The sequence below is a fragment of the Peromyscus californicus genome, unplaced genomic scaffold (assembly GCF_007827085.1).
Source record: "Peromyscus californicus insignis strain IS unplaced genomic scaffold, ASM782708v3 Scaffold_11__1_contigs__length_118956290, whole genome shotgun sequence".
In the NCBI taxonomy this organism is placed as follows: domain Eukaryota; kingdom Metazoa; phylum Chordata; class Mammalia; order Rodentia; family Cricetidae; genus Peromyscus; species Peromyscus californicus.
In genome coordinates, this window is record NW_026294402.1 from 27556956 (window position 1) to 27577966 (window position 21011).

General features: G+C 39.3%; 1 protein-coding gene across 5 annotated transcripts in view; it reads left to right on the top strand.

Annotated features, from left to right (window-relative positions):
• Positions 1-21011, top strand: part of Arhgap32 (Rho GTPase activating protein 32) — a 251435-nt gene that overhangs the window by 91520 nt on the left and 138904 nt on the right. For all 5 annotated transcript variants that reach the window (XM_052755933.1, XM_052755952.1, XM_052755924.1 and 2 more), the window contains exon 2: positions 17323-17431. In XM_052755933.1, the coding sequence (XP_052611893.1) occupies positions 17323-17431 (109 nt within the window). The remainder of the gene's footprint in view (positions 1-17322; positions 17432-21011) is intronic.

Below are 21011 nucleotides of genomic sequence, written 5' to 3' on the forward strand. Positions count from 1 at the left end.
TTGGAGGCAGGGCTGCTCTGTTGATGCCCTTCAGTGGGAGTTCTGAGCATCTGCACGGGTGTCTTTCTCTGAAGCTGAGTGCTGGCACCTGTATATGCTGTGCTACACTTGGCTTCTGTTTTCTTTGCCTTCATAGTGTTTCTGTTCGTTTGTCCCCATCATGAGCATTAGGCTGCTTTGTCTTCTCACCTATGTAGCATTCCATTCTGTGGTTTTTCAGTGAAATGTTCTCTTTAGCTATATAAAGTGTACTACAGTGGGCGTTCCTGTTTATCTCTGAGTTTTACCTGTAACATTACTGGGCTGAGGAGGTTCCTATTTTGTATTTTGGGAGATTTTGCCAAGTCTTCCTGCATAGAGGTTGTACCTGTTTAAACTCCCACCTGCATGCATATTGATTTTCCCATATCATCTTTCAGTTTGTTAAGATCTTTACATTTTTTTGAAATTAGAATATAATTATATCATTTTCTCCTCCTTCTTTCCTCCAGTCCATCCTATGTGCTCCATTGCTCTTTGAAATTCATGACCTTTTTTCTTTAACTGTTATGTATATACTATACACATGTTCCTAAATATGTAAATGCAACCTGCTCAGTCTCTATACTATTACTTGTATATAGATGATCCCAGGGCTGATCACATGGTATTAGATAACCAGTTTGGGAGCTTTCCCGATGGAAGACAAGTTCTCCCACTCCCAGCATTGTTAGTTGTTCTGTAGTTCTTTGTCGAGGGTTGAGTCCCAGTGAGATAGCTCCCTTCCTATAGCAGGAATCTTAAAGAGTCTTATTAATAAAATCAAACCCGAGGCCAGGTATTGGGGTCAATGCTGGAAGATCAGAGAGACAGAACAAGCCACAGCTATCTCACCTTGCCAATTCCTCAGCTGGTCCTGTTTCCTCAGACTGGAAGCTTCTGTGTCCTCATCCCAGTGGCTGTCAGCTGAACTGCTGCTAGAAGCCTGAATGCTTAACCAGCCAAAATGCTGCTAACCAGCCAAATGCTTCTAGTTTTTGGTCCTCAACACCTTATAAACCTTTCTGCTTTCTACCACCACTCCCTGGGATTGAAAGCTGCTTTCTGGGATTAAAGGCGTGAGTCACCATGCCTGGCTGTTTCCAATGCGGCCTTGAACTCACAGAGATCCAGAGGGATTTCTGTCTCTGGAATGCTAGGATTAAAGGCGTGTGCTACCACTGCCTAACCTCTATGTTTAATATTGTGGCTTTTCTGTTCTCTGACCCCAGATAAGTTTATTAGGATACACAATATTTTGGGGAACACAATACCACCACACCTTCCATGTTAGGATGTCTCAGTGTTATCTTGTTTAGGTCTCATATAGGCAGCCATGTTGATGAAACTTCATGGGTCTAGCTTCTCTGACATTTTTAGAAGACACAATCTCACAGCAGACTTCTCATTCCTCTTGCTCTTACTGTCTTTTGCCCCTCCCCCTTCCATTATGATCTCTGAGCCTTAGGTGCAGGAGTTGTGTTGTAGACGTGTCCTATCCATTAGGCCTGAGCACTGTATGGTCCCTTGTTGTATGTTCTAATTGGTTGTGGTTTTCTATATTGGTCTGTGTTGTAGACTTTTTTTTTCTTTTGGTGATGGGTGAGACCTATATTTACCTGTGAGGATGAGGATAAATCATCTAGTCTAACTAACTAGACGGTAGTTAGGAGTTATTCTGGTTTAGTAAAGTTCTGGTTGTATGTTTCCCTCCAAGATCCATGACTTCATTAGCCCCAGGTAGTTTAGTTAGGTTTCCAGTACCAAGCATGATTTCTTTCTTGTGGAGTAGGTCTTAAGTCCAATTAGAGAGCTGTCTCTTACTGCTAAGGTATGTGTGCCACACTATTGCATCCTTAGGGATAGTGTACGTTGCTGGTCATTGTGGTTTTATAGACATTGTAGCTCAGTAGGCTTAATGATTGTTTCTCTCCTTTGGAAGCTTGCATGATACCTTCTGGTATTAAATCTAGTCCTCAGGGAGAATTTCAGGTTCAGCTCTAATTCTCCAGGTCTGTGTCCAAAACAGATGGTGGCTTCAGCGATAGGGACTTACCTTCCACTTATAGAGGCAACCAAGGGCGGCATCATAAGCTTACAGTGTTTGGGAGTCTCCTGGATTCCCCTGACCCACTTGAAAAGGGGCAGGGGTTCCTCATGCCTGGTGTTGGAAATTTGTTAGTTAATGCCCTGCCTGCCCAGGCTACAGTTTCACTGTAGAACCATGGGTGTCCTGGAACTCATACTGATGCCTGCCTCTGCCTTGGTTTGAATGGTGCGCACCACCATACCTGGCTTATTAAAAACATTTAAAATCCTTGCTTATGTTCAAAAATTTTAAAAAAGATCTCTTTGTGGGCCCTCCTCCCTTGTTCCTGTGTTACATTAAGTACTGTTTCATGTGTAATAGGTTTTATTGTGAGTTTTGCTGGTTATTATGCTTTTTACTAGTTTATCTTCTGGGCTGTTGGATCTTAGAGATTTGCATCAACTGATTAGATATTTAAAAAATTAACCAGATGTGATATGCTTCATTCCTTTCTCTTTTTACATTGTTACATTGTGACTGTTCATATTTGGTGTTATTGTTATAGAAGACGTAAACACTTTCCTGTGTGTGTGTGTGTGTGTGTGTGTGTGTGTGCGTGCGCGCGCTCATGCATGTGCACATTTGTGTGCAGATATGGTTATTTGTATGTGCATGTGTGGAGGCCAGAATTTGATAGTATGATGTCCAGCTCTGTCACTCCCCACCTAATTTTCTGAGACAGAATCTTCTCACTGAACTTGTTTGAAGTTTGGGCTAAACTGAGAATGTATCTTTTCTACTCCTAGTGCTAGGTCACAGACACGTGCAGCCATATTCAGCTTTAAAATTTTTAAAGAAATTGAAAACAATTTGTTTATGTGCATGGTGTTTTGCCTGCATGTATGTTGGTATAACGTGTGTAACTTGGTGCCTGAGGAGGCCAGAAGAGGGCAGAAGAGATGGTTGTGGGTATCCATGTGGGTGCTGGGAATGGAACGTGGGTCTTCTGTAAGAGCAATCAGTACTTTCAACTGCTCAGTCATCTCTTCAGCCCCCATGGATGGCTTTGTATGTGGCTTCTAGGAAACCTAATCTTAGGTCTTCATATTTATGTAGAAGGCATTTATCCACTGAGTCATGGCAAGCTGGATATAAACATTTTTATAATAAGATTGATCTGTGTCTTATGATTTTTATGGCTTTATAAAAATATAGTGAGAATTCTATAAAATTATACTCAGGACACTTCTACTGTAAGATGGTTGGTTGAAAGGAGTTTTCCCATAATGTTCTGTAATTTACTTTTTAGGTTTAAATATCTGTTTGGGGGCCATTTATTTCAATGTACAGAACAAGGAAGAAATTTAATTCACATCCTCAGAATCTTTGTGATAAGAAATTGTTGCAGTGATAACCATTTTTGAAGAGATTCTAGACATCTGAATTTACTAGGATTTGTCTTAGATAGAAACTTGAATATTTTGCAAGATGTTTTTATGTAAAGTGTTAGGGAATTTTTCCAAATCCCTGTCAGAAACAATTCATTTTCTAAACCTGTTTCCAGGTTTGCCAACAATTTATGGTTTCTAGCAGGAGACTAAACCTCCATCAGTTGTCAAAGCTGCAGCATTAAAATCAGTGAGTATTCTAGAAGTTGCAGGGAGGGAAAGGTGTTGTCTAAGCTAAGTCACCCAGAAGTTCATTTTCCGAACTTTGAAGTGAGAAAGCTCAAGGGTGGTTTTGTCCTTTTCTTTTTTGGAATCTGTTTGGACCTGGTATAAAAGTCAGGGCTCCATGTTTGCAGCAGGAGACAAGTACCCCCCACTACAGGATGCGGCTGTGGTTGGTAACAGCATGACTGTTTTCTAAGAAGCCTTTGGGTTTACAATGTTACTGATCCTATACTTGGACTTACTTCCTGTAAGCTGTTTTACTGCCAGCACGGACCTTTCCAGTGTAAATGTAAACATATCTTCATTTCATATAATAATTGTTAGTGCCTTTCAACTTCTGACACCTCTTTTTTTTCTTAGATGGGCCCTGGACAGGCTGATTTTTTTCCATGTCACTCTGGTCACTTGAGCAAATGTACACCTGGCAGTTATCGCTGAGAGGAAGGAAAGATGTGTAACATTAGAAGGCAGGAAGCTGGGCAGGTCCCTAGACATTGCATGTTTCTGTATTAATTGTGACCCTCCCTAACTGTGAGGTGTGTAACTGTGCCTTGCATGTGTCTAGCACAGGACAGTGTGTAGTTACCCTTTCTAGTTTTCTGTTTGTCATTTAAAAGGCTGAGATACAAACAGAAGCCTGCTTTTTGAAAATACCTATTACCTGGAAATGAGATAAGAAAAATAGTTATTAAAAGTGGATAATTACTGAAAGATCACTCTGATTTGGACTCTGGTTTTTATTATGTAGGTCATAGAGCCTAAGGCTGTGGGAGGGTCTAAGGTATGACAGGTGCACAGTCATATACAGTGAGTGTGCTGCCTGGGATTTCCTGTCTGTACTCCCAGCTGCAATGAAACCAGCATCATCACTTAGCAGTGCAGCAGCTCACAACTTGAGTGAGCATCAGTAGAGCTAACCCACCTGAACACTGTTGCTCCGCATCCCATGCCTTGAGGATCTCGAGACGAGATGGAGACAGAAAGTGAGAGTAGCTCTTTGGGGGACGACAGTGTGTTTTGGCTGGATTCTGAAGTGATAACCCAGCTGACTGATGATGAAGATGAAGAAAGGGAAGAGAATTTCAGGTAATTAAGGAGTTTTCCTCTTCTCAATCCTTTGGTCATCTGTTCTCTCCTCTTCTGTCTGCTCTGTTTCAATCCTTTTTTCTCTCTGGGGTAGGTTTGGGGTGGAAGAGGGCAGCTTTTCAGTTGGCTGTAGCATTTTTCATTCCACAACTTGCCCTGAGCTTGTAAAATGTATTTTCAATTACTTGTTCCAACACCAGGAAGAGAAGGTGTTAGACAGGTTTTTGTAGTAGCATTTCAGGAATTTCAAGTAGAGACTCATAATGAACTCTACCCCTTTCTGTGTCTGATTTGTATCTTAATAGATTTGATCTGAATTTGCATCTAATGGATATTTCACCGTTTCCCTGGGACGTGTTCTGAAGTGGTGTGTGTATGTGTGTGTGTGTGTGTGTGTGTGTGTGTGTGTGTGTGTGTGTGTGTGTGTGTGCGCATGTGTGTGTGCGTGCAGCTGCCTGCATTTATGAATATATATGAAATCTTTTGATTAAATTCACATCAGTTATTTTGTGACTTTGATCCTCATTTTTTACCCACTTACCTACTCCCTTGTCTTTCTGGGCTTTGGAATTTCTGGTAGAAACTTAATACTTGGAAGTTTTTATAGGATGCCTTCTGGTTGAGAGATCTGTGGCCTCTGTTAAAGAGGTTTTGCCTGCTGGAAGAAACTGCCAGTATTTAATTCCAGTGCATTGTTACAGAATTTAGGAAGCCCTTTTTGTTTCATCCAGGGTGAGGGACTTAACACATTTATAGACATTAAAAAAAATCACTTGATGCAATTTGAAGTTTGAACTACATACACCTACTACTACCCACATGGGCAATTAGATATCTTTGAAATTTTACCTATGAGTCTTTAGGTGGGTGAACATATCCATTCATCAGATACTGTCTTTATGTTTAAGACTCAAAACAAGTAGTTGTCCTCTCTTTCTCTCTTTGTGTGCTTTCCTCTCTAGTTAAAGGATTTTTTTAAAAATAGAACTTATTTTTAAGTCTTAGTTAAGGAAAGGAGTGATTGACCAATAGGAGCTCTTAATAGATCACATTGAATTTTTTACTCACGGGTTAAAACAAATAAGTATATTTAAAAATGTTGAGATTATGAAAATGAGCTTTTATTATCATATCATTCTTTTTTGTTTCATTTTTTTGTCCCATAATTTCATTTAGTCTTCGAGATTTGCATAAGCCTCATCTCTCTCAAGCTGTGCTGATGTTACACATATCCACTGGTTTTTATTATGGTTTATATATCTCCTACCAGTATATGTTTGGTTTGGTTTGTATTAAAACTGACCTGATTAAAATTGTGTTAGTTACTTTGTGGTGTTTGTCAAAGAACTTGTGCCTGACTCTGTTGATATTTTATAGTATGTTAAGTACTGTAGCCCTAGATTTATTTGTTAAGCAGTGGGAACCCCCCTCAGATTTCCTTTTGACATTTAAAAGTAAATCTGTAAGGCTGAGCCCTTATCTTGGGGAGTACTGACAACATAGTCATTCTGAGAAACTGAGCTACTTGTAGGTATTGTTTTTAGGAAACCATGAAACCGTAGGGAGTTTGTCCTTGTTTACAGTTGTATATCCTATCTGAATATCACTGTAAATCTTCCAAACCGAATATGCCTTTGGGATTTTATTTACAAATTCCAGAAAGAGATGTGGGTAAGGCCCCATTTCACACAGTGTTTCTCACCCTATTCATCAGTAAGGCATGAGGAAACAAGGCAGTGCAGGCTTTCACAACATCCACAGCATGTCCCTGCTGAAACGCCGAGCTGAAAAATGTACGTGGGTGTGGAAGGTGAAGGGTTGGAGGAGATGAGCGGCAGCTATAACTCAGGAGAACCGAGTAATAGAATCTGTGCTCTAGGAGAGTTGTTTTAAAACCAGTTTTATAATTAAGTGTACACCAGAGTTTTAACTTGTTTCTTTAAAACCTGTGCTAATTCACCTAAATCCAAACCATTGTCTTGCTTACATCCCCATCTCTGTCTCTCTGTCTCTGTCTCTTTCTGCCTGTGTCCTAAATGAGATGAGGGCAAAAGGTTGTATGTTATTAGTTTCTCATGAATAGCATCTAAGTTAGCTTTTAAATATACTCTAAAAGAATGGCACCATGCCACTAGAGGTGTCCTGGATGAGAGAGCTAACGTTGTTACCAGGTATCTGGAATGTGGGTTCCTGGAGGCTCCAGCCACTGTCTGCTTTAGGAAAGATATTGTAGTCTGAGAGACGAGCAGTAGCCTAAATCTGTGCACTTGTTAGAAGGAAATGGAACTTTTTCTGGTAGTACTGTAGGAATTTTTCACTCTCCATCGGGAGGTCCGAGGACCACAGACTCAGATCTCTGCTCCTCTGACTTCTCATTTGTACTGTGGAGTTAATATTGTGTGCTCTATCTACCTTGTCCCCTTGGGCAGCGCTTCTTAGACTATTTAGAGCCCCTTAGCGCCCTTTTAGAATAGAATAGTCGTCAGTGATCATTAAAAGGAACTTCCTGTGAGTGGGAAGGGAATTACAACCTAGAAAAGGAGGGTCATCAAGGTTGAATCTTGTCAGGGAAGAGAAACTTTTTTTAGGAGTTGTTACATGAAGTATATTTGGCAAAATATGGTAATACAGTATATCTATTAACTCTATAGCAAGTCTATAAAATGGGTCTTTTATAACAGTTTTTTTCCAGATGGGGATTTATGTCTTAGATCAACTTTGCCCACATTACCATGATACAGGAATGAGTTGGGCCCAAGTGTAATGACTGGAAGACTTTCATTGTAGGAAAGGTTTGTGATCTCTCTGGTCTATTCTGCTACTCTCTACTTAAGCAGTGACTTCTCAGAGGCACCACAGTTCTGCAATTCCTTTGAAGTGTGTCTCTGCATCAGTGATGTGTAGCTATGCAGCTAACACTAGAGTGGAGTTGTGAACCCACTCTTTTGAGCCCCTCAAGCACCTTTACTTGTATTTATATTCAAGACTGTTGATTTTAAGTGAGAAGAGAAACATCTTACTCCACTTAGCAGAATAATGTGGTGAACACACCTTACTAGGCAGGCAGGGGAGGGTGCTCTCTATTGGTCTTAAGCATTCTGGAACTTGTATCTCATGTGCTTGACTGGCTTGTGGATGCTTTATCCCATCTCTACCTTGCTTGGAATGATGCTGCACTGTTCAGTAGGACTGGATAATGGTGCTTCATTTCTTCTATGTGATTACTTTTCTTTTGCATTAGAGTGATTTATTTTAATGCCTAGAAGATACTTCACAATTCCCCGTTTTTATTATTCTTGACTTTTTTTGACTTCTGAAGTTCTTGATTTCGAGATTACCAACCCGTTTTTATGAACTGGGAAGGATGGAGAGAAAATACTAACACTTAACCTTTAGTATAATTACAGCTCTACACTCATGTCCATTGTATGACACATAACTTTTCATAGGCATCTCATTTTAATATTTCATCCAAAATGCCAAAATTTGTAAATTTTTCCAGAAAGAGTTATTATGTTGCTTTGGAGTTCAATTTGGTCCTCAAAATATTCGTTTAATATTAAATACAGCTTTTACTGAGCATATTCTTATCAGTGTTAGAATAATAATCATGAGAGTCTGGTGTTAAGTATTCCTAATCTCAGAAAATTGTATGCAATGTTGGAGCTCAGCCATTATTCCGTGGAGCTCAGCCATTATTCTGTTTTTATGATTTGTGAAATAAATTTGTCCTAACCTCAAGACATGCTAGTGCAAGACTTTCTTGGTATTTGAGTAATTCAGCCCTTTGGGTTGGTGCCCAAGGTGAACCTTTCATAAGAAAGGCTATGCTTGTCTGCATAAGGTTTTTAATGTTCAGAAAGGTCTTAGAGCATAAAAACTGTTTAAACAAATTCTTGATTTATTAAGTTTATGTAAAATTAAAAACATGGGCTAGGATGAGGGTCAGTGTTAGAATGCTTGCCTAATATGCCTAGGTTTATTCCCAGAATACACACACACACACACACACACACACACACACACACACTCACGAGGGGGGGGGGGGGTAAAGAAAAGCTAAGATTTTCCCTAACCATTGCATTCTCTGAACTCAAAGTTTCTCAGTTAGTTACACTTTCACACTTATCAAAGCTCTGACATACCTAAACTTTTACTCATAAATGTAACACAGTCAACCTTTAAAAAAAATTAGAGCACACCTGTTACCACAGCACTCAAGGGGACCTCTGTGAGTTTAAGGGCTGGTCTCCATAGCGAGGTCCGCTCTAGCTGTGGTACCGCAGACTGTGCTTCAGAAGAAGACGACCTGAACAGGAACGATGACCCTTCCTGGACGCTTCGGAGGTTCTGCTGCTTGTTTGCTTTCCTTGACAGTCCTTCGTTCTCTTTGCTGTGTTCTCATTCAGTTATAATTATTTGAAATAAAGTGATTTCTTCTACCCAAGTGTTCTGCTTTCTCTGTCTTGGCTCTCTTTTCTTCTCTTTTCCTACTTGGTAAGGAAAAGGAAAGCTCCGTAGGCGACTTTTGCCCTCTGTGCTTTCGGTCTCATCCCTACCTTAGCTGAGACTTTGGTTTACCCATCAGAATGATCCCACTTGCTATTAGTCTTTTTGAAATTGGTCAGTCTGGCCTGCTGATGTCAGCCGTACCTTCTGTCCAGGATTCATTTCTCTTTGTTGAACTTACTGAGATGTCACAAACTGGGGAGAGACATTTGTTTCTTCGTGCGTGTGTGTGTGTGTGTGTGTGTGTGTGTGTGTGTGTGTGTGTGTATACACACACACACATTGTCTTAGAATACAAGGCGCAGTGCCAAGGGTGTTCTTCTCCCGCCCCAGTCCCCTAAGGCCCTTGATAGGAAACTTCTCTGAAGGGCTTGGTGCTCAGATGATGACTTTCTAGGGATATGAATGGCTGCCATGCTGTCTTCAAACTGGAAAGTGGGTCTTCCAGGAAAACTGGTCCGCTGTATCTAGAGTGATTGATGTGGCGACACATTCCAGTTTTCTTCTTTGTAAAATACCTAATCATAGTATATCAAACTGTCAAATACCAGTAAGTTTGAAGATATAATGGAAGAAAAAAGTAATAAATTTTAAAAAGATGCCCCAAATCAACCTAATCAGTTTCTTTAACCTGTTTAAAAATGACAACAAAAGCAACAGCATAATATAAGATTTTACCGAAGAACATAAAAGAAGTCAGCAAAAAAATTAATAATATACTTTGTTCAGAATTAAACTGTATAATACCATAAAGATGTTAATTCAATCTAATTGTGCATTCAGTATAATAAAGTGCTAAAAAATAGGTTGATAAATGCTGAAGTAAATTGATTTGGGCTAATTAATTTAGCCATATAGTGATTTAGGAAAGAGAAAACAGTGGATGATTTGGGGAACGGAATATTATGGAATAACTCCTCAGTGTGAACTGTGTGGTGCTAAGTTGTAAAGAAAAGTCATAGGGTGAGAAGCCTAGAGACACCCACACATCCACAGAGGGATTTAGAGATGGTAGAGAGGGCTCCCCCAGCCAGTGGGGCACATAATACTTTTCAGTAGCGGGTGATACTGGACTGGAAACTTTTGTTGCTAAAACTGTAATGACTATTAAAATAAAATATCAGACATTTTCAGTTGGAAGTGAACAAGCTGACATCAACTAGCTTTAGAAAATCTGGATGTCACTTTCAACAATGTAGCTAACCCCATTAGTGTTAGAAGTTTTGTTTTTACATTTTCTTAAGAATTTTTGGTATTTTAGATTTATTTAAGCATATATTAATCTATGTAAACTAACCACAACAGGGATCCTGCATATTTTAAAACACGATGCATTTTTAGTTTATGTGTATAGGTGTTTTGCCTGGAAGTATGTCTGAACTATATGTTGTATGCAGTGCCTGTGGAGGTCAGATATCCTGGAACTTGAGTTACAGATTGTTATCTGCCACGTGGGTGCTGGGAACTGAACCTGAATCATCTGGAAGGAACAGCATGTGCTCTAACTGTTGAGCCACCTCCCCAGCCCCAAGTTCCTGTATTTAGAGCCTTTGCAGTCATAGTTCTTCATGTCTTCTGAAGGCAGGATAGTAATATATCATACTCTAGGGTGTCAGGTTGTAGCTCTTTGTAGTTGTAGGTGTGCAGAATATACAGAAGCCTCATAGCTGCAGATTTACTACTGAATGACTTCAGCCGCAGTTGAAGGAGCGGAGATGATCAGATGTGCTGGGTAGGCTGTCCCTCAGAGCTGTCTTTATCAGGGGAAGTGAAGCATATTCTTGTCCATATAGACAAAAATTTACTACAAATCCAGTTAGGATTTGTACTCTGACAGAGAGTACTTGTCCTGTCCCTCATATTCTCTTATCTACAAAACATCAGAAAATGCTGAGACCCTAAGACAGGCTTTTGGTCCCTGTTAGCACCAGTAGGGAATAACTTGCCGGTTCAACTGTAGCAGAACCAGGGCCAGACTTGATAAAGGACAATAAATGAACAAATGATTGGGAAAATGAAAAGAGAAAGAAAAAACGCTGCTGCCGCTTTGAATTGACTCACAGGACCAAGAAGCAGTATCTGGCTGGAGTGTCTCTGAGGTGCTCGTCTAGACACTGTAATGCGGTACTCATCTTCAGAAGGGCGTCTGCCTGGACTACTGCCGTGTGTGTGTGTGTGTGTGCATCTTCAGAAGTTAGAAGCAGGATCAGGTACAAATAGAGTGTGTGTTAAAGATGTGAAGAGTTTTTCTCAGGAGAAGCAGCAAGGCAGTTCGGCTGACAACCTTTCTGTTTGAGAGATCGTTTTCATTTTCTACTATATACAGGTTCAAGACTGAAGATATTTTACAGAAACAAAAAAAAAATAGCTTTAGGTTCTTTAGATTTCATAGTTGAAAATTCTTAGCAGGGGGATGTTCAGTAAGAGGTGGGGCTGCACTCAAATGTGGAGAGCAAAATTCGTTCATAATTTAAATGCAGAGAACAGGAGTCAGTGTAATAAATAGATATCAAGTTTTTATGAAGCCTATTCATTATTAAGAGATACAGTATATGTAAACACAGTTATGTCTAGTGAATTAATGTTTGCTGTCTTTCAGTGAGCCTTTATTTTATACTTTTATTCTGATATAACATTCATATTGTGAAGTCTGCAGCTTGGTCACCACACACATACACGTGCGTGCGCGCGCGCGCGCGCACACACACACACACACACACACACACACACACACACACACACACGTGCATACACATACACACACATTTAAACACAACCCAATCAAGATAACTTTTCTAGTATTTCACAATTTTCTTGTCCCTCTTCTATTCTTACTTGGGTCATTGTAGATGAATTTTGTTGTTTCTTGAACTTCAGCTGAATAGAATTATGTATCATGTGATGGATGGTGGCTTCTGTTGCTGAACAGTTGTGAAATTTATTCATTTGGTGCAAGTGGCAGTGGTAATTTTCACTTTGTAGTAGCCTGTTTTATGAAATATAGTAAAACATATGCGTGTTGGTTACATTTGGAGCATAAATAATTGTAAACAGCTGGGTGGTAGTGGTGCAGCATGCGGGAGGCAGAGCCAGGCGGATCTCTGTGAGTTCGAGGCCAGCCTGGTCTATAGAGCGAGATCCAGGACAGGCACCAAAACTATACAGAGAAACCCTGTCTTGGAAAAAACAAAAACAAAAACAAAAAAATTATAAACATGTAGTGCTGTGTATAAATATACTTGATTTTTACATACTGACCATATAACCAGGAATCTTGCTTAATTATTTTATAATTCTAAATTATAGAGACTTTCATATTATTAGTCAAACAGTTACAGTATTTTATTTCTTTTTCCAATTTTATGTTGTTTTCTTTTTGTAACTTGGAAAACAAAAGCAGCAACAACTGAGTAGGGCCTCAAATAATGTTACCAGAGACATCTTCTGTTTCTCCTAATTCACCTTTAAGAATTATGTTAGCTGTGTTCTTTAAAATAGCTCCCTTTGAAATTTATGATAGGCACCAAATATTAACTGTTAGAACCATATATGATTCCCGCCTTTTGTAGTACAGTCAGTTTTAGAGGTAGATCTTAGATTTGAAGCCAGTTTAATTTTGGAAGGACACACACACACACACACACACACACACACACACACACACACACACCTCTCTGAGCCCCCCCCCCCCCACTAGTTCGTTTTGGAGCGGTTTATGGTGTCACACTTCATTTTCTTTCCTAGTGATGTCTTGTCAGCTTTTGTGTAGTTGGATCGGCTTTAAGACTTGGCTCGTTGAATGGGTTGAGAGGTGTTCTTTTTATAATCCGGAGGAATGTATGTATACAAGGGTGTTGTTATTTATTCCTGCAGTGCTTGAAATAATGCACCAATGAATACACATGAGCCCAGAGTTTGCTTACAGATTTAGCTACCTATACAGCTATAAGACTATAATTTTTTGGTTTCTTTTTTTAGTATTGATGAATTATATGCTTCAGGGAATTGAAATTTTCATTTAAATTAGACTCTAACTGCATTGAAATAAAATTGTTTACAGTGTCCTCAGAATCCTTGTATTACCCATTTGTATTCCAGTTATGGTTGGCTCACTTTCATTATTCAGTGTGTTCTCTCATTTTTCACCCCCTCATCTATCTTCTTTTCTAGGTTCCTAGGTATTCAGGAAGAGTCAGCCTTTTGCTCACTTTTCTTTTTGTATATGTGGTTTATTTTCATCCCCTCTTTCTGAGTCTGATATATCAGCCCATACTTGCTTTGTAGGTGAGGGTGACCTTGTGCTTCTGATCCTTCTGAAAGTATCTGGCAATGCTGCGTAAGGGAGGAAGAGCTTGGTTTGGCTCCTGGTTGAAGGGCACGTAGTCACTGGAGGCAGAGAAGTCAGGGCAGCAGGAGCTCCAGTGGCTGTCACATTGGGTGTGCAGCCAGGAAGCAGAGTGCTGAGGGCCTGCGCTCCGCTCACCTTCTCCTTTTTAGCAAGTACAAGACCTCAGTCCACAGAATGAAACTGCCCATTTGTGAGATGTGTCTTCACAACTCAATTAACCCAGTTTAGAAACTCCCTCATAGAAATGCCCAGAGGTTTTTTTCTGTTTTTAAACGTATATAATATAATATATGTGTGCATAATCTGTGTGCGTATGCACATGCATGCGTATACACCTACACACACATCTTATAAAGCATTGCTGCTACTACTGGCCTTTTGAGTATCTCACTGTGTGGTCCTGGCTGGCCTCAAAGTCACCTTGTATCCCAGAGTGGCCTTGACTTCCAGTTCTGGGATTACAGTTGTGTATACCTCACCCATCAGGCTGTCACATCTTTTCTTTTTTCCATTGTTTCTTTAGTTCTCAAATCTGTACCCTTATTTTCCTTTTGGTAAATTTAGTTTTGTTCTGAAATGGCTTTTCTTACCTGCTTTTTTCGATACTTTGAAAGATAGAAGATTCTAGTAACAGTGTTTTTTTCCCTTATTACAATGATTCATGCTTTTGCTTTCTCTTTTTTCTTGTTATTTTTGCTTCTTTGAAGTCAATTTGTCCTTTGTACTGACTTTGAGTTTCTTGTAGGATTTTATATTTAGTGGTTTGGTTATGATAAACCTAGTTTGCTTTTAAAAATTCTGCTTGAAGGTTGGAGAGATGGCCCAGCACCTAAGAGCACTGGTTGCTCTTCCAGAGGACTCTGGTTCAAGACCCAGCATCCATATGACAGCTCACAACAGTCTGTAACACCAAATCCCAGGGGATTTAATGCCTTTTGTGGCTTCCACAGGCACTGCATGCACATGGTGTGCACTCATGCATACAGGCAAAACACTCCCACACATAAAATAAAAATAAATAAAAATCCCAAAATAAGATTTGTCAAAATTCCTTGAGTTGGTAGCTTGATGGTTTTTATTAGTTTTAAAAGTTTTTCAGACATTATTTTTAAAATGCTGGTTTTGTTCCTTTCTCATCATTTACTCTTTTAAATCATCAATTTAGAAATGTGAGAGTATATATTATTTGGCATTTTTCCAGACAGAGTTTCTCTGTGTAGCCTTAGCTGCCCTTGGCTATCCTGGAATTCACAGAGATTCGCCTGCATTTGCCGCCCTAGTGCTGGGATTAAAGTCATGTGACACCACCCCCCCAGCTTATTTGACATTCATTTTGTGTGTGTTACATTTTCTTCTCCTTTTTTTTGTACTTCAAGGTTGATGATTGTTTTCTAGTTAACTGTTTAGTCAGGGTCATTGTTAAACACATCTAGTGAATTTCTTTTTAAAAAATTTTAAACAATATTCTGGATATCAGCCCTCTGTCAGATGTGGGGTTGGTGAAGGCCTTTTCCCATTTTGTAGGCTGCCGCTTTGCCTTGTTGACCGTATCCTTTGCTCTACAAAAGCTTCTCAGTTTCAAGAGGTCCTATTGATTGTTTCTCTCAGTGTCTGTGCTACTGGTGTTATATTTAGGAAGTGATCTCCGGTGCCAATGCGTTCAAGACTACTTCCTACTTTCTCTTCTGTCAGGTTCAGAATAACTGGATTTATGTTGAGGTCTTTGATCCATTTGGACTTAAGTTTTGTGCACAGTGACAGGGGACTGGACCTGCCTTGACTCAATCTACCAGGCTGAGCTGAATCCCCAGGGGAATCCTTGCCCTGGAGGAGATGGGAATGGGGGGTGGATTGGGGGGAGGGGGAACGGGATTAGGGAGGATGGGAAATCTGTGGCTGATATGTAAAATTAAATTAAATTATAAAATTAAAAAAAATAAAAAAATTTTAAACAACTTTTTTGGTTTCCATTTTACATTTGTTTTCTTATTGCTCTCACACACATGCTCTCCATGGTAATGTGTGGAGGTCAGAGAACAATGTTCAGGAGTTGGTTCTCTCCTTCCACCATGATTCTGGGGATTGAAATCAGTTATTGGGCATGGCAGCGAGCACCTTTACCTACTGAACCATCTCTGCAGCCCACATCTAATGAATATGTAATTACAGACATATTTCTTAGTCTTAGAATGAGCATTAGTGTCTCAGTACTCTAGTCCCCTGTTGAAATCTTCACTTTTATCTATTTTTCTTTCATTTCATTGAGCATATGAGTCATAAATATTTTAAGCAACTTAATAAAAAATTAAACAAATGCTTCTTACCAGCTAGAGTATCTGTCTTTCCCTTGCTCGGCCCCAGGCAAGTAGCTGCCTGTGATCTAGTTCATCTTGGAAAAGCCCATGCTTCTCATTTCTCTAGAGTTTACCCTAGTTGCCTGCCCTAGTCTTTTTATCGGATGCATTCTAGGAAAGTTTTAACTTTGTAGATTATCTGCCTTAGCAAGCTCTTATAATTTTAATTACATTTATTGATTTATTATCTGTGTGTATGTACATATGCGCGTGGGCACACATGCTGTAGCACGTGCATGGAGGTTATGTCCTTCCACCATGTGAGTCTGGGAGCTAGAACTAAGTCATTGGGCTTGATGGTAAGTACTCTTACCCAGGAAGTCATCTTAATGGTCCTTTATCTGCCATTTCCTGTTGGGCAGAACTGATGCTGCTTACAGATTCCTTTATCTGGGGCAGACTCTACAGATGGAGTATACTGCCGCTTTCTTTTTGATAATTTAAAAATCTAAATTAGATAAGAGTTTACCTTGACTTTTTCTTTCTTTCTTTCTTTTTTTTCAGTTTGCCTCCTAATTTTTTTTATTGGATATCATGTGATATAGAAGGGGAATTTTGAATAAATCTTGTTTTTGTTATGTTTTACTTTTTTCTAAACTGAGTTAGTATTTTCCCTTGCACTTTGACCCTGTGGAGCTTGGTTATAGCCGTCGTGTTACTTCTTGTTCTCTTGGGCTCAGTTCTAAGACATGGCTTTCTTCGAGTCTCAGTTGAGAGAGTAGAGCACCTAGCAGTGCCATCTTGTCCCTTGGCTCTTCAGCTCTCCGCTGGTTTCCTTTCTTTGAGTTTGAATGGCTTTGTTGGCATCTTTGAGTACATAGCTGTTAATTTAGTGATTTGAGGGGACTTTCCACGGGGACTTGTGGGTTAGTGGTCTTTTGTGTGTGAACATGGTATTACCTAGAGTCTGAGCAGCAGCTCCGGTCCTCGTGCGTGTGCAGTAAGCAGTTAACCCCGTTATGCACGTGTGCAAATGCTTAGCATAGTTCTATAGACACTGATTCAGAGTCAGTGATTGCTGTAACAGATTGTTTCCAAGGTTCACGTTATACTGAGTAGATGTAAGCAGGCCTTGTATAATCATTACTATAGTTATTTTCTGGAGTAGGAAGCAGGTGTTTGGTATATCAGGGTAGATTGCTGGAAGCCAGTGTAGAAATTAAGAATCACCACTAGCCACTCAAGTTCTTTGAGTTAATCTTAAAATCGGAAGATACCTTTTCTGTCTTTTGGATTGTGTCCATTGAAACAGTTTTTGTTGAAATGCACATTGGTAACAAAAGTCTCTCATGTTTCTCTCTCTAGGAAGATGAAGTCCTCAATACAGTCTGAAGAGGATGATTTTGTTCCAGAGCTACATAGAAATGTTCACCCCCGAGAGAGGCCCGATTGGGAAGAAACACTTAGTGCGATGGTAAATCAGTTTCATACATATGTGTATAGTATATGTAAGTAAAGGTGACTGAAGGATTATTCACAGGAAACAGTACAATATGTTTCGTTGCTTTGTATGTTTATTGAGTAGATATTTCCAGGTACTGTTTTAGATGCTGTAGGTAGAGAGGTAGAATACAATGTGAAATAACCATTGCTGGCTGTATGAGAAGGCTGCAGATGGGCTTTGTGAGAAGGTGAGATATGAGCAGACACTGACGAATGTAAAGGAGCAATAGTGTGTTTATCTGGGAACACATTAGGTAATGGAAGAACAAGTTAAATAAAGGCTATGTCATAGAATTAAAAGGAAAGCCAGAAGAAACACAGATAATGTGGCTCAAATTAAATGGGCTGGTGGAAGAATATGGGACAAGTCAGAAGTGTTTTGAGGGTGGAGAATAGATCATGTGCTGTCATGTGATCTATTGACAAGGGCTTGGACTTTGTATGCTGAGTAAGGTTGGAAACCACAGAAGGCCTTATGGCTGAGTAGTGACAGGATGTGTCTTGACTTTTAAAGGGAGTCTAGATTGCTAGTAAGTATTAAGAGGCAAAAGAGGAAGTCAGGAGACCAGTGCAGGGGTGCTCCAGTAAGCCAGGACACCAGTGAGGGAGTGCTCCATTAAACCAGGAGACCAGTAGAGTGCTCCAGTAAGCCAGGAGACACATACGTGTGTGTGTGTGTGTGTGTGTGTGTGTGTGTGTGTGTGTGTGTGTGTGTGTGTGTGTTACTACAATAAGCCAGAAGTAGTGATGTTCTGACCCAGGATAGTAAGAAATACAGTGAGAACTCGTTAGAGTCTAGATATAGTTTTATAGATTAAAAGGAATGATTTTTACTGATGACTGAGCAAAGAGTGTGAGCTAGAGATGTCAAGGATGACTTCATGCTTTTGAACTCATTAACCTGAAAAATAGAGTTTACTGAGTTGCTGGGAAACCAGTTTTATTTGAGAAATAAGTACAAAAATCATCACTGTAATTTTCCCAAAAGCTTGTTTCAGCTACTCATTTTATTTATATTAAAAAAATTGTAATTTGGGTTTATCAGTAAAAGTAATGTAATTTTTATGAGCTATAATAACTGTTTTCAATTGTAGTTCAAAGTTAATATTCCCTGTCATAAAAATGTAGTGTAAACGTTCATCTATCAATGTTGCTCTATGAGACTCACAAATTTCAGTTTGTAAAAGTCTCGTCATTCAGATAGGTTTGCAGGTATTGATATCAGGTTGTATGCATAGTCTTTTTAACTGGGGATTGGAAACCTAAGGCTTTGTGCATGCCAGGCAAATGCTCTACCAATGAACTGTATCCTGAGCTCCAAGCATATGATCTTAATTGACCAAATTTTGCTACTTGCATTTATAGAGTTAACAGATTTTCTTATTTATATTTGCCTTTTAGTACCTCATTGTGTTTCATATTAACTACTTCTCATTGAGACATAGTTGGAAGTACCTCACTACACAGTTAAATGACATTGATAATATGGAACTCACTTTGCACATGCATTTTGGTCTGAGCAACACTGCCCTGAGCCTGTAGTTTGAATTTGAAAATTGTTTTATTGCAAACTTGCACAGTAAAGAAAATCTCCCTTCTTAAGATTGATAGCTTGGGAAGTATATATACAGTAGCATGTGGCTCCATGTGGCTCTAGGACTACCAGCCATTCAAATGACTTTATAAACTATGCTTTGCTTTGTAATTTTAGGTTAAGTTGCTTTCAAAATAGCAATTCTGTCACAAAACTAAGTTACCAAAGCATTTTAGTGTTCAGTAATAGAAGCTGAAATATGTCCAACCATGCCTTTTTCTGTTAGGCACATATTTCTGTCCAAATCAGTTGTAATCTAATCCTAGTAAATTCTACTCTGGGTTGTACTAAATCAATGCTTATTTAAGTTATTTGTGAGCATTCTGTCCTGTAGATGTGCCATGCATATCTCTTATGGGGGCCAAGGCTTCTTCTCCTCCAATCTCAGTAGAATCTGAGCCTTATTGGTTACACTTAGCCATTCATCAAGAGCAGAGGAACATTATTTGTTTAGTTTTTTTTCAGACGAACTACTGATATTGTCTCAACTCTTCGAACAACTCTTTTCCCTAAATGGAATTAAGCCAGTTTGTATTTTCTGGGTGGATGTCTTGGGCTGCTACAGTCAATCATAATTGAGTTGTCTCCATCAATAATCAGCTTTCCTTGTTCAGCTAACAGATATGCTACTTAGAAAAGCTACTTAAGTTACAATTTTGTAATTTTGTGAAGAAAATCTAGATGGTGATATATCTATTCTACAGGGTGTTTTATTTTTGATTTTTCAGAGACTTGTCCTCCTGTAAGTTGAAAATGTAGAGTGCATAGCTTAATAATATTGATTTGTTTTTAGATCACCATGTAATATTTTGCTGTCTAATTTGATTAAAAATAATTGTCCCTATTCTGTTCCTTTACTGTATGACACTCAAAATTCACTTGTCTTAGTTTTAAAATTTTATTTATTATTATTATTACTCTTTCTCTCTCTGTCTGTGTGTGTACACACTTGCAGTTGTGCCATATATATAATATATAATATATATGTGCCATATATATATATATATTACACATGCCAAAGATGTGTGTGGAAGTCAGAATCTAACTGTGGAAGCTAGTTCTTTCCTTCTACCTTTGTATGGGTTACAGGGATCAAACTAAGGCTGTCAGGTAGGTTTTCATTGTTGGCAGCAAGTGCCTTTACCTGCTGAACTGTTTGCCAGTCCCTGTTACGAGATTTTTATGTGACTTTTTTGTTTCTTCTGTAATTAGACTGAATGGCTATTGAGCATGAACTTTGTAGATGACAGTGCCATATTGTAATGTCAGAAGGCTGGACCAGCCTGTCAGATGAGGGCTTTCCCAAGCCTTCTGGAGATAAGTTATTCTTTCATTCTCAGTGTGCTACGTATTCCTATGCTGTAGTAGTGATCTCAGTGTGACTGTAATCACTTGTGGACATATCTGTCCTTCTACTATGCTTTTGAGGGAGGGTAGGATCATATTTGTTTTAAAAGAGGATATAATCATGACTTTTCCAAAAAATACAGGTTGAACACATCAAGATATATTTAGCTCAGTTAAGGAATCCTTTAAGGGTTATATTAGTTAGAGGAACAGAACTGCTAGAACAGATACATAATAAAAAGGGATTTCTTTATCAGCAGGGCATACACAGTTCTGTCGAGGTAGTGCAGTGTGCTGTCTTCACACTGGAGAGGCTGAGAACTGATGGTTTCTCAGTTCACCAGGCTGAGTGCTGTACTTGCCAGTCCCAGTGTGGCCTGGAAGGTTTGGGAGATTTCTAGAGAGTCACTGGTCTCCTGTCCAAGTTGGAAATTCAGATGTTGGTAAAGAATGGCAGTGGTAGTAGCAGTGAGGGGAGAGATGAACTCCTGAACTGATTAGATGAACTTGACAGTGAGACTTGAATGCTAGTATGCAAAAAGCAAGTTTGTCTCTTGGACCCCCTTACATCTGGGCCACCATTGGAGGGTTCCACCCACATTTGGAGTGG